The sequence below is a fragment of the Octopus bimaculoides genome, chromosome 9 (genome assembly GCF_046866305.1).
Source record: "Octopus bimaculoides isolate indiv1 chromosome 9, ASM4686630v1, whole genome shotgun sequence".
Taxonomy (NCBI): domain Eukaryota; kingdom Metazoa; phylum Mollusca; class Cephalopoda; order Octopoda; family Octopodidae; genus Octopus; species Octopus bimaculoides.
Genome location: NC_142936.1, coordinates 59,651,539 through 59,666,532, shown reverse-complemented (window position 1 = coordinate 59,666,532; position 14,994 = coordinate 59,651,539). Strand labels below are relative to the sequence as shown.

The 14,994-nt window shown below is 32.4% G+C and overlaps 1 protein-coding gene across 5 annotated transcripts in view; it reads right to left on the bottom strand.

Annotated features, from left to right (window-relative positions):
- Positions 1-163: 163 nt before the first annotated feature.
- The window catches only part of LOC106871038 (ATP-binding cassette sub-family B member 6), a 44,179-nt gene continuing 29,348 nt past the window's right edge, over positions 164-14,994 (bottom strand). For all 5 annotated transcript variants that reach the window (XM_089357579.1, XM_014917298.3, XM_089357580.1 and 2 more), the window contains 10 exons: positions 11,721-11,830; positions 10,124-10,189; positions 8,530-8,744; positions 8,294-8,357; positions 7,690-7,775; positions 5,874-5,931; positions 3,409-3,513; positions 2,536-2,609; positions 1,224-1,601; positions 164-472 (listed from right to left, as the gene is read on the bottom strand). In XM_089357579.1, the coding sequence (XP_089213705.1) occupies positions 367-472; positions 1,224-1,601; positions 2,536-2,609; positions 3,409-3,513; positions 5,874-5,931; positions 7,690-7,775; positions 8,294-8,357; positions 8,530-8,744; positions 10,124-10,189; positions 11,721-11,830 (1,262 nt within the window). In that variant the 3' untranslated portion in view covers positions 164-366. The remainder of the gene's footprint in view (positions 473-1,223; positions 1,602-2,535; positions 2,610-3,408; positions 3,514-5,873; positions 5,932-7,689; positions 7,776-8,293; positions 8,358-8,529; positions 8,745-10,123; positions 10,190-11,720; positions 11,831-14,994) is intronic.

Sequence of the window (14,994 nt, the reverse complement as noted above, 5' to 3'; positions counted from 1 at the left end):
CAGCACTGGCATCAGCCACAACTACAATTTCCAAGACCAGGTAGGAATAATGAACTAGGTGACAGAAACATGGAAATTCAAATTATATGTGCTGCAGTGAACAAATTTTGCCCCAGAGGAACTGAAATTAGCAGCTAATTTAATAATAAAACAATACAAGTCATTTGGAATCAATAACTGGAAAAACTTATTCAGATATTTTATTAGATTTTGACATATGTGAGATCCAAAAACATTTTCTCAATAAAATTACAAACTCTATCATACAAACACATATTTATATATAACTCTATCATACAAACCATCAGAAATGTGAATGTGAAAAAAATCTATTCTGAATTTTAAAAAAACTGAAAATATTCCTAATTACTTCTCTGACGTATTCTCTGAAGATTCCTCTGTTGACATATTTGTCAACTGTTGTTGCCACATTGAGCTATAAGCACCATCAGCTTTGATCAACTCAGCATGCCTGTAATAGACAAAAATAAAAAGAAAAAGCTAAATCAGAAGACAAGGTCACACTAAGTTTTGTGTACTTAAGAATAATTTTGATTTTGAAAGCTGTGACATTTCAATATATTTTAAAGAGAACATGTTCCATAATCTCTTTAAGAGGAGTGGTTCTCTGTAAATGGATCATTTATCAATAGGAGCAAGAGTGAAGATCAATAACCAATTAGTAAAATTTGTCTCCATAGATTTCTGAAATAATCTCATGGTTATAGAAGAAGCTGGAAAATGGTTACAAAAGTAAGTGTGGAGAGAAAATCACAAAAGAAGGGCTTGGATGAGTGTTTTTTTACAAACTTCAAGTAACATTAACACTTCAAGTGTTCATCTTGTACTGAGACATTAAAGTTCATGGCCTCTGCAGTTTGCTGGAAGTAGCGTCCATTATCATTTGTGATTTCAAAGATGATTTGAGGATAAATTTAAAGAAAATTCAATATAAACAAAAACTGATTGGTGATATATGTGAAATGTGGGTGCTGTGCAAAAATTTAGAACAAATTTGTAGGAAATAGCAAGATTAATTTGTGTAAGACTTGAGATTAAGCAATCACATTATATTATGGCAGGGCTCAAATGGGGATTGTTGTAACTCATCAAACTACAGTTATTACAGGAGTATGAACAATGGTGATGACAATCAAACTTAAATATTTATCTTGATTATTTAATAACTTTAGATCTCAAAGTGTCAAAACACAGGTACTTACGTTCCTCGTTCTATAATTACGCCTTCATGAAGAACTAAAATTTGATCAGCATGAATAACAGTGGAAAGGCGATGTGCAACAATAATAGTTGTGCGGTTTTCACATACACGTGATAATGATGCTTGGATGTTTCTTTCAGTTTCAGTATCCAGAGCTGAAGTTGCTTCATCCAGAAGGACAATAGCTGGAGCCTTTAATAATGTACGAGCAATTGCAACTCTCTGCTTTTCTCCACCACTCAGTTTCAAACCTCTTTCGCCAACGACTGTATCATAACGATTTGGAAATGACATAATTCGTTCATGAATATCAGCCCCAGCAGCAGCTTCCTGAATGTCTCTTTCATCACTCTTGAAACGACCATAACGAATATTATATCTACAAAAACAAAAAGCCAATTATGTTAATTATACACCATCTTGCAATCAACTGTATCATCATCATCATCGTTTAACGTCCGCTTTCCATGCTAGCATGAGTCGGACGATTTGACTGAGGACTGGCTACACCAGGCTCCAATCTGATTTGGCAGAGTTTCTACAGCTGGATGCCCTTCCTAACGCCAACCACTCCGAGAGTGTAGTGGGTGCTTTTACGTGCCACCGGCACGAGGGCCAGTCAGGCAGTACTGGCAACGGCCACGCTCAAAATAGTGTATTTTACGTGCCACCCGCACAAGAGCCAGTCCAGGGGCACTGGCAACGATCTCGCTCGAAAGTCCTTACACATGCCACGGGCACAAGTGCCAGAAAGGCGACGCTGGGCATGTATGTCTTTATTAGAACTAAAGCCAATACAGTCCAACAAATTTTTTATCTCAACATCTTTAAAAACCAGCAACACAAATGTTCAGACAACAAAATTTCACTTTTCTTATCTTTTTATAACATAAGGTAATTTAACTTAGCAGGTGCAGACAAGAAGAAGCTTGCTTCCCAACCACATGGTTCCAGATTCAGTCCCACTGTGTGACACCTTGGGCAAGTGTCTTCTACAGCCAGTGGATTTGGTAGATGGAAACTGAAAGAAACCCATTGTGTATATATATGTGTGTGTCTGTCTTTGTGATGTTGCTTCATCCAGTGTTGTGCTTACATCCCCAAAACTTAGTGGTCTGGCAAAATCTTTTATAGTTTGATGAATTTCAATTGTGAAACAAAATTTTCTTTATCAAACTAGGTTTTATCTAGTTTACTTAAAAAGTAAAGAAATATTCTTAAATCAAATGCTAGAGATCCTAGAAAATATGTTAGCAAAGACCAATTAAAGTAATATATTTAATTAGGTCTTTTGATAAAATATAATATTTCACCTGATGTCATCATTGAAAAGGACAGTGTCTTGGGGTACCACACCAATATATTGCCGAAGTGAACTTTGAGTAACCTAAAAACAGACAAAAAATAACAAAGAAACTGATTTTATGGAAATCAATAAATTGTGATTATGGAATTAATTTCCAAATTTACTTTCAAAACTAAAACCAAAAAATTTTAATGTAACTTCCAATGAAAAAAAATCAATATTTTTTCTATATAATTTGTTTAGGTTTGCATATAATATATACAAATATCATCATGTATGTAAAAGCGCTTGTGCAGTGCCATGTAAAAGCATACAGCACATTCTGTAAAGTGGTTGGCATTAGGAAGGGCATCCAGCCATAGAAACTATGTAAAATCAGACTGGAGTCTGGTGCAACTCCCCAGCCTGTTAGCTCTGGTCAAACCATCCAACCCATGCCAGTATAGACAATGGACATTAAATGATGGTGATGATAATATATACAGAGAGGGATAAATCTATCTGTTCTCTCTTTCCTTCTCAATTCATTCTATGTATGGATATATATGTGTGTGTGTGCATAATCAAAATAAACAACAAGGATATCCAGAGGTAATGCAACTAAACATCTACACAGTGTGTGTGTGTGTATTTATGTTTGCTACCTGATAACCAGTGTTGGTTTCTTTATGTCCCTGTAACTTAGCAGTTCAGGAATAAGTGACTGATATAACAAGTACAGTAATTAAAAATAAATACTGAGATCAAGAAAACACCCTTTGAGGCAATGCCCCAGGATGGTTGCAGTCCAGTGAATGAAACAAGTTAAAAATGGAGGAATACAAGAAATAACAAAATAAGTGAAAGTCTTGAAAAATACAAAAAAATCTTCAACACTTACCAAAGAAATGTCTTGATTATCAATTGCAATATTGCCTCCTTGTATGTCATAAAACCGAAACAAAAGTCTCACAATTGTACTCTTTCCACTTCCAGTCTGACCAACCTTAAAAAGATTTGTTAAAGATAACTTTTTTAAATTCTTGTTATCGTCATTTATAATATCAACAGAGAAATCAGAAGCCACATACTAGGGGACTTGTATTTAGTGCTTGTTGGTTGCTGGTGTCTGTCACAAATGTGTGTATATTATAGATCCTATTGTTTGATCTCATCACCAAAACCCTAACATACTGACAAACAAATGTTACAATGAAGAAACTAGGAGTTTATGGCACTCCAGTTTCTCTACAACCACCACAACCATCAACAATATTACCATCTTTTCCGCTTAAATGAAAATTAATTTAATAAGAGACAATTCAAAAATGTAACTTGAAAAGCTCCTACAAAATAACACACATTCACACACCCTCACAATATTAGATATTACAGGAATTTCTAAGAAAAAGAAAGCTAACGACAAAGTCACTCACTGAAAGTAAACCTTTAAAAAAATGTTTTACTATCTTCACCATAGGAGTTCACAATCTGTTTCCACCTCACAACAAAACTGCATGAATGAAGACTGTGAACCATCTTCTAATGGAATTATACCAATGTTGCCTGCTTCATCACAACAATTAAGCATTTCCTAAATATGAAAAGCATGCAGCCAGAACCCCTATGAACATTCTAAATAGTAGGCCACACTATTCCAAAGACTGACCCTTCAGCCCTCTTAACTCTCTAGAAAGTTCAAATGATATCCACAATGTAGTGCTGCCCCGCTATCTGGTGCTGCTACACACACACACACACACACACAAACCCACTCCAACCTTTGTTTAACAAATATGCTGTCCTGTCTCTCTGTTTGTACCACCAATACTACAGTGGGTGCTGTAACTCAGAGCTGGCAAGTCTCATGCCACTCCAACTCAACCATTCACAACTCACCTCTTTTCTCCTCCTATCATCCTATATGGTGTCCACCAACCTCAGTCATTATACCATTATACTAACACCTTTGTCTCCAAAATGATGCCCCTCCCTGCACTTGTGTTTTCTGCAGACACTGACTTATTAGCAACATCAATTCAACTAGTCTCAAAAAATATGCAAAGGCTATGAAGAAACCAACAGAACATATATATTTCATGCATTTCACTTAAGATTTACTCAGGTTAGGTAGCACAGAAAAATAATTCCCTTCAATGGTGGTTAAAAAAATCTTAATCATTAATTTATATATATATAGGCACAGGAGTGGCTGTGTGGTAAGTAGCTTGCTTACCAACCACATGGTTCCGGATTCAGTCCCACTGCGTGGCACCTTGGGCAAGTGTCTTCTACTATAGCCTCTGGTCAACCAAAGCTTTGTGAGTGGATTTGGTAGACAGAAACTGTAAGAAGCCCATCGTATATATGTATATATATACATATGTATGTGTGTATATGTTTGTGTGTCTGTGTTTGTCCCCCCCAACATCGCTTGACAACCGATGCTGGTGTGTTTATGTCCCCATAACTTAGCGGTTCGGCAAAAGAGACCAATAGAATAAGTACTAGGCATCCAAAGAATAAGTCCTGGGGTTGATTTGCTCGACTAAAGGCAGTGCTCCAGCATGGCCACAGTCAAATGGCTGAAACAACTAAAAGATACTAATATATATATATATATATGGTGGTTGTCTACTCCTTAAACAGAGTTTGACCACCTCCTGCACCTACACCTTAGCCCTTTCATGGCGTCTGATGTGGCTTTTTAAACCAGACAGTGTTTTGAAAAAACACCCACACAGATTGCACCTCTGATTTGCACTACCAATAACTGCAAGTAAGTTCTGCTCATTGTGGATCCTAACATGTCTTTTAAGACCCCCATTGGATTTGTTTAACAAATATGCTGTCCTGTCTCTCTGTGGAAACAGATTGTGAACTCCTATGGTGAGTGACTCCTGCACCTATATATATATAAATTAATGATTAAGATTGTTTTAACCACCATTGAAGGGAATTATATATATATATATATATATATCTTTAGCATTCAGGTTATTCTGTCAAATGTAATGTTTTTTCATCCACATTGTTTTTAATTAATCATGCAATTTATTTTGAAGCTTTGAAATTTTGATGATGTGATTGCATATTTTTAGAATGGCATTGAAGGGTAGGTGTGATAGGTTGGATCTGACTGGTTAGAGCATAAACAAGTAGCTCAAGGGATATACAAGTTTTAGTTAAATTTATTTTGACTTAGATTTTAAATATAGTTTAAACTTAACCTAGGACTAAATGGTGAACATGTTTAAAATGAAGTTTACATCCAAGTGAACAGTTGGTGGGAACCCAACCTTTATCTTCTCATTGATACCTCATTATAACAAGATTATTAACTGTAAATTTAAGGAAACAACTTACCAAAGCAAATGTTTGTCCAGGCAAAACAGTAAAAGAAATATTTTTCAGAATGGGTCGTCTAAAATGAATTGCAAAATACATTCCAACAATTAGTTAATGTTAATTAACAGCCACAGTTTCTATCAGATAACAAAGAAAATGACTTATTTAGGAGTGAAACATCAACTGGATTGCTTCTTCGGTTAAATCAACAAAAGAAAACAACATTAACAACAATTAATATACGTTAATGTATAAATAACATACACATATATAATACAATGGTTGACAAATACATATGACCACAAATAGAGGAATTGTGACAGATAAATAAATAAATATATATATATATATAGGATGTCCCAAAAGTTGCTGATGGGTTTCAATTTTTAATAGCTTCCTTAACTTTACAAATAAATGCATGAAATTTTGATACAATATAAAGGACATAATGGAAATTAATATGCACAAGTCAAATTTTGCAACACTACTACATCACATATGAAAAAGGACATTACTTAAATGGCAGCCATTTTCGACTTCACGCGCCTGTGCTCTTTCCAAAACTTGCACCATAACACTCTCAAGAGTTTCAGACCCCACTTCTCTGATTTCTCTATTGATGTTCTCCTTCAGTTGTACCAATATCTCCAGTTTGTTAATGTAAACCCCTCTCTTTCAGGTATCTCCACAAGAAAAAATCCAGACTAGTCAAATCTTGGAAACGTGAAGGCCAGTTGACATTGCCATAGCAGGAGATTATTCTCTTTCCAAAGCACTGCCATAGCAACTGCATTGTTTTTCATGTGATATAAGCAGTTGCCCCATCTTACTGGAAGCATGTGTGAGGTCTACTTTGAATGGCCTTCACATTCCCCAGACTTGACTAGCCCAGATTTTTTCTTGTGGGGATACCTGAAAGAGAGGGTTTACATCAACAAACCAGAGACCCTGGTGCAACTGAAGGAGAACATCAGTAGAGAAATCAGAGAAGTGGGGTCTGAAACTCTTGAGGGTGTTATGGTGCAAGTTTTGGAAAGATCACGAGCATGCAAAACCGAAAATGGCTACCATTTAAGCGATGTCATTTTCTATAAGTGATGTAGAGGTGTTGCAAAATTTGACTCGTGCATATTAATTTCCATTATGTCCTTTATATTGTATCAAAATTTCATGCATTTATTTGTAAAGTTAAGGAAGTTATTAAAAATTGAAACCCATCAGCAACTTTTGGGACACCATGTATATATATATATTAATTTATTGATTGATTCACCATGATTGACTGCTGAATCCACAAGTTTCTTTTTTTATTCACTCTCTGCTTATTTCCTCATGTTCCTTTCTGCTGAAGAGCATAGGCTCAAAACATTAAAGACTTTTTCACCTTCCCGAGCGTCAAACTAATACACCTGCTTGTTGTTTATACATCTGTCTTTGTCTTTTGTTTTTCTGTAAATTTCAACTATATTCATATATATATATATATATATATCATCACCCATAAGGAGATGTGTGATAGACAAATTTATATGACCTTAATAAGGAGACATGTGAAAACTAGACAAAAAAGTCCTTTCCTCGCACTCTTGTTTTACAGGACCAATTATACATGCAATGACAGATGTAAATGTAACAAACCATCTCTAATTGCTGTAAAATATAAAGAAGTTATTTTGATGCTAAAGCATAGATGCTATAAAAGACAGGACGCAATATTTAATAATCCTCAAGGATTACTTTATACACATCTTAAACTTTTATTATTCTCTCTAGCTATTTAACTGGCCACACCATACATGGTACATAAAAAAAAAATTCATTTGAAAATACTTACGAAGGCTCATAATGAAACTGAACGTTTTTAAACTCAATTTTGCCTTCTTTCAGTTGCAGTTCTTTGGCACCAGGAATATCACAAACCTGAAATCAATGGCAAAATTTATTTCTAAATAACTGCATCAAAGAATTTCACAAAACTTTCTCTCAAGCATTGTACATTCAGAATTATTTCATAACAATAACTTTGTCTGGTGAGAATTTAGAAGTGAATGTGGTGGGAATTTAATAGTGAACGTGATCGTTTCATAGGTGTACATTATTAGTATGTAAAGCATAAACTTGTATTAATGTATTAGTGGTTAAAATACTAAAATCACAATTCATCTAATGCTAATTTTATTCTCCAAACTAAACAGAAATATCTTTGTTGTATGTCTATGTAATTTACACATACACTCAAAATTTTCCATTTCAAACTCTTTAGAATTCATGCTATTTGAGATATATTCTTTAATAAATATTTAGTTAAATAATGAAATAAACAACAGATTCAGAAGTAAAATTTACAGCCAACTTTCATGAACATGAACTTTCACATGCTAAATCCTTATGACTTGCATTGAAGCTGTCACTAACTTAGAAATAACTGTTATTCTTACCTCTTCTTCTTCGTTAATCAAATCAAACATATTCTCCATATCAATGAAAGATTGCTGGATCATTCTATTTTAAAACAAAAAGGAACAATAATTTAATCATTCTATAAACATCTGATGTACCTTGATACTGATATCAAATGTCCAAATACCAAGGCATAAGTTTCTATGTAAGAAAATTAGTGAATCATTTTTAAATAAAATTAATAAAGTTTCAGAAATATTAACCTATAGCTTACCTGTAATAAGTTCCCAACCAATTTAATGGAGCAAAAAGCTGTATAATGTAAGTACCAAACAGAACATAGTCCCCTGAAGTAAGCTTCAGGCCATTTAGACCATGGACTACTGACCAAGCACATAACATACAGCCACCAAGTAAACCTATTCCAATGACAAAACTTTGCAGTGTGTTTAATAAGTTCAGGCTGACAGTAGACAACCATTCAGCTTTCTGCAAATATAAACAAGTCAAGATTAATCAGATTTTCTTAAAATGTTTTATTCTTAAACTACATTAAAATGTATTTGATATGAATCAGACAGCTATTTTATTTGTATTCTAATATACTATGCTGATGGAGTCTTACAGACCAAAACATTTATTATTGTCCCTTGCCTGCAAACAGAGACCAGACTTGTGAAATATGTTCTTAATTTTTTGAGAAAGGAAATTTCCCTAAAGCAATTTATTGCATGTCGTTTGATACATTACAATTTAACTGACCAATGTAAATAATGCTGAAGGGTCTGCAGTGAAGGTATAGTTGATAGATTAAAGAAGATGTATAAGACATTTAGGGAGTTGTTTCTTGTGGTAGCAACAAAAGGTTTCTCTCTTCATGTGAAAAAGTACATGGTATGCAGTATGTGACAGAGGTAATAATGTTACATGGTGTAGAGACATGAAGACTTAATACATGGGAGATCAATGATGATAAGTAACCAATGAATCAGGCATGAATGGATACTGTTAGACTGAAAGGTAATACAGAGCTGTGAGACTAGTTGAGTAGAAATGCATCAGACACAATGACCATGAGAGATGAATGTGATATGAATTGATAACACTGAGAGGGTGAGAAAATATTGTGTACTGTTGGTGTGCAGTATCTGTAGATGAAGAAACCTGAGGAAAACAATGGAAGAAGTGGTAAAATGAAATCTCAAAGTACAAAGTTTCACAGAAGACAGGACAAAAGACTAAAATTGTTGACAATGTGCTATTGTCCAAACATGCCAGTCTGGAGAAACTCAAGGAGGGTCATCATCTTTTTAGTAAAAGGTGAAAGATTTATCCGCTCTGGGTGAGGAGAAGATCAATAATATTTGAAAAATTGATCTCATAACTCATCTACATTCTGTAATTATGATGAAATACAATTAAATATGCACGAATTTAAAATAATCATTATCATACTAATATATTTTCACTTGAGTGTTTAATCCTTTTATATATAAAGATTCCATCTCCTATCTGCCAGATTACTTATCCCTACATCTTCCTTGATCTTCTGTCTCTATGGTTAACCTCCACTGACAGTACACAATATACTTTCACCAAGCATTCATTACCCATTCCCTTAATAAGTCCAGCTCAGCACTGTCATCCCTCCTACACATATCCTTTGATGCATTTAAGGTATAATATTTCTTAAGTTTCTAGCTGGAACATACAAAACATCAATTTAAGAACTATAAAACTATCTACTTTTGAAACAACTCGTCTCTTTTAAAATATAAATAATATTTCCTGGAAATTTTTCTTAAATATATCAAATGTTTAAAAGGAATGGCAATTATCAAAACAAATATAAAAAATATCCAACTGACTTGATATTCCACAATAGCTCCCTGGTATCGATTTACTTCCAGCTGAGAAGCATTATAATACTTCACCTTTAAAGAAAATATATATATATTAATGTTAATACTATAATGATATTTAATGTTTATATATATATATATATATATATATGAAAATATATACAGGGTGTCCCAAAACATGTATACACACTTTAACAGCAGTTAACTTGTTTTCTTTTCTTTTTAGATTTAACCCATTAGAAATGATGAAAGGAGCCAGACTAAACTTTGAACAAAGATAAATTTTCTCTTAAATTTATCTTAAAGTATTACTGAAAGTCTGAAAATGTAGTTGAAGTGCAAAGACAGTTTAAGAGGGAAGTTCAAACAGATCCATTACACAGCATACCACCATATGAATTGAAAGTTTAAAGCAGATGGAGTTATTTAGAATATCCACAAGAAATATTCCAGAAGACAGCAGATATTAAAGAGCCCCACAAAGCAAGAAAAGGTACTAGGAACATACTGTCAAAATTCAGGAAGTGAGTCAGGAGATGAAAATTTCAAAATCAAGCATCCATCGCATTTTGAAGTGCTGTCATTGGATTAATTCACCCATTCTTTTTTGATAGTACAGTGACTGTTCTCATTTACTTGAACTTGCTGTGACAATTCATTATGCCAAGCATTGAAGAACGGTTTGAAAATGTGGAGTTTTATTTCCAGTCAGATGGTGTATCCCTACACTACCATAGTAATGCAAAAGGCCTACTTTGGTGAGATTTTACCAAACTGGTTGATTGGACATAGGAGTTTCAGTAGAAAACCCTTTGCATTCACTGGACCACACATCACTGGACATTTTTTATGGGCATACTTAAAGTGTACTGTACAAAACTCAGCCACAATCAATGAACTGAGAGCAGACATTGAACTAGAATGCACACAAATTCCAAACAAAATGTTTCTTCATGATTGCAATTCCATTGTTTCATATTATCAGCAGTGCTTGGACAAGAACAGTCATCAGTTTGAAAACAGGCATTCATAAAAAATTAAGTTCTGTCGCTAGATACATCAAATTTTGAAAATAGAATGCATTTTGATAAACACTGACTTTATAATCACTTAATGTGTGCATACATTTTGCGGACACCCTGTCTATATTAATATACTAATTATAAATTAATATACTTAATGAAGCCAGAATTAAGAACATGAAAGCAATATTAGAAAAATACTTTTTTTTTTTTTAATATTTAAGTTACATTTGCATAATTAATTTATCAACATTTTGTCAGTCTCTTTGGTTCTCAAATTAAAAATATTTTGTTACAAAATACTATAATTAGCCAACTGCTAATTGTGTTGTACAACTGGTTTGACAAATATCAAACTAGTTTTGATCTCTGACTGAAGCCTTAATTTGGTCACACTTTATGAGAAAGATTGTTACACAACCTTATTCCCTTCCAAATTAAATATGTGGAACAGTGCCGAAGTAAGGAATTAATTGTAGTTCCTGCCCTCTCTCAATTCATAGTAAATTCCAATATGATCATTATTACCATAATTTATCAGAACTGCAAGAAACAAATACAGAATTGAGAAATTCTCAAACCGTTTCAAAATTGAGCAAAGAATCCACTGCTTTGGTGTTAGCTTCATTGTCTTTGAGATTCATGTTGCGCCGATACTTGGTTCTCCATTCTGTGATTAGAATTGTTGTTGCTAAAATAAATATAACATCAAGTTGTGGTATCCTCCATAACTATTTCCGGTGACACAATGTAACAAAGATTTTTTTCATGAGTAACATTTCCCAAAGAAAGTTACACACAAAACACAAAAGGTCATAAAATTCCTACCAATTAAGCATGCAGCACAACACATTCAATAGTAATACTATCTACCATGTTAGATGTAGTGTTAAACTTTGGCACTTCTTGAACATCAACAAACAATTTCACTACTTCCTACCTTTCAGCATCTTCATTTCAAATTCACCATTATTAAGGTTAACAAGATAAAAGATAGATCTAGTGATATAACTGAGATTTTACAATAGCGGTGAACGAATGTTTGTCATATGTAAAGAATTAAAATAAAGGTTATTTCAGACAAACACTTAACTGACAAGAAACATAAATATAAAGTATTTTGCAATTGGGTATTAACTCTATAATGGGTTGTATAGGTATTCTTTTAGCAGAGAAGTGGGTAGATGGAGTACTGGAATTTTAAAATTTCTGTTAGTGTGCTTTCCTCATTTCAACACACTGTGTATTTATAGTGAAAAATATTGTATGTGGTTAGACGATCTAAAGTCTGTTTTTCAGCATATTGGCATTGAAAATTTCTTTCTTTTGCCCTTATTTGTAATTGTTTATAATTTTCACCGTAAAAGGTATTTTAATATGCTGGCCACTGGTAAAATTTTTTTTGAAAACTTTTAACCAAAAAATTTTATCCTTATTTTAGAAGCATATATACATATGTGTGTGTGTGTGGGTGTGTGTATACATACATATATATATATATATACATATGTATACATATATACATATATATATATATGTATGTATATACATATATATATATGTATGTATATACATATATATATATGTATGTATATACATATATATATATATATATGTATGTATATACATATATATATATATGTATGTATATACATATATATATATATGTATGTATATACATATATATATATATGTATGTATATACATATATATATATATGTATGTATATACATATATATATATATATGTATGTATATACATATATATATATGTATGTATATACATATATATATATATATGTATGTATATACATATATATATATATGTATGTATATACATATATATATATATATGTATGTATATACATATATATATATATGTATGTATATACATATATATATATATATGTATGTATATACATATATATATATGTATATACATATATATATATATATGTATGTATATACATATATATATATATATGTATGTATATACATATATATATATGTATATACATATATATATATATATGTATGTATATACATATATATATATGTATATACATATATATATATATACATATATATATATATATATGTATATACATATATATATATATATATGTATATACATATATATATATATATATATGTATATACATATATATATATATATATATGTATATACATATATATATATATATATATGTATATACATATATATATATATATATATGTATATACATATATATATATATATATATATATATATATATATATATATATATATATGTATATACATATATATATACATATATATATATATATATATATATATATATATATATATATATATATATATATATATATATATATATATATATATATATATAAATATATATATACATATGTGTATGATATATACATATTTTGCTTTATAAGTTCAATAAAGGCAACAACGTAATGGAAAGTGTGAGGAATATTAATGCAGTATATGGGGATTGGACAATAAGCGTAAGCCAGTGTCAACGTTGTTTCCAGAAATTCTGAGCCAGAAACTACAGCCTAAAGATGAGCCTAGTCCTGGAAGATCTATAGAGCTCGACAAGGACATCCTGCAAACCCTGATGGAACAAAATTCCATCATAACTGTTGAGGAACTAGCAGAGAGACAACCATTCATCAACACCGGCATGCCATCAGAAAAGGCAGCAAATTGGGTCAATGGGTTCCTCACAAACTTTTCAAGTCTAATCGCGCGCAGAGAGTGTGCTCTTCTTTTTGTCAAGTCCTATGAATGAACCTTTTTTGAACCAAATACTGACTGGTGACAAGAAATGGGTTCTATATAAAAATGTCAAGCACTGAAAACAGTGGGTAGAGAAAGGAGAAACACCAGCACCCCAGGCTAAAGATGCTCTTCACCCACATAAAGTGTTGTTATCTGTTTGGTGGGATATGAAAGGTTTAAGCCACTTTGAACTTTGAAACCCAAACCAAACGATAACAAAGGAGATCTACTGCAAGAAGCTTGAGCAGCTTAAGTCAATGCTAGAAAAAAAAAACAACCGTCTTTGGTTTCAAGATGAAAGGTGTTCTTCCATCAGGGTAATGCTCAGTTACATACAGTGAGGTGACATTCTAAAGGCTGGAGCAGTTTGAATGGGTAACAATGCTCCACCCACCATATTCGCTGGACATCATCCCATCAGATTATCATTTATTCCACAGTCTTCAACATCATTTGGATGGAAAAAACATGAATTCTGTAGACAAGATCAGAACAGTACTGGAGGAGTATTTTTCGTTATGGACAAGTGAATTTTGAAAGAGGAGCCTTGCAAGTCTACCAGATAGATAGAAGCGCATTATAGAAAATGAAGGAGAGTGTATTTTCGATTAAAAAAGAACTTTGCTTATCTTAATTTTGAAAAATAAAAGAAGTATAAAAAAAATGGATTATTTATGGGATGACCCAATATATTTATATTTGGGGCTGGTCATATTTTGCCAATTAAACACAAGCACTATATGTTTGACCTTACTTAAGCTTTATTATTATTTTTGTTTCTTTGTCAGTGCTCTTTTGTTGCACATCCTTTGACTTTTTCAACAATTCTTTCTCCCATGTGTCTCCTCTTGTTCTGTATATGTATAAAACAATACACACATTTTCGCTTCAAGTAGTGCATCATTCATAAAATTTCTGTGTATTTCCACTTCAATCTTAACAAAAACTAACTTCAAATCACTTCCCCTCCCTTCCACTTGAAAAACAAAAAGCCTCCAGTACATAAGGTTACAACACTTACTCAATAACTCAGTTACTGATAAACAAAAGATATTGATTCAGAAG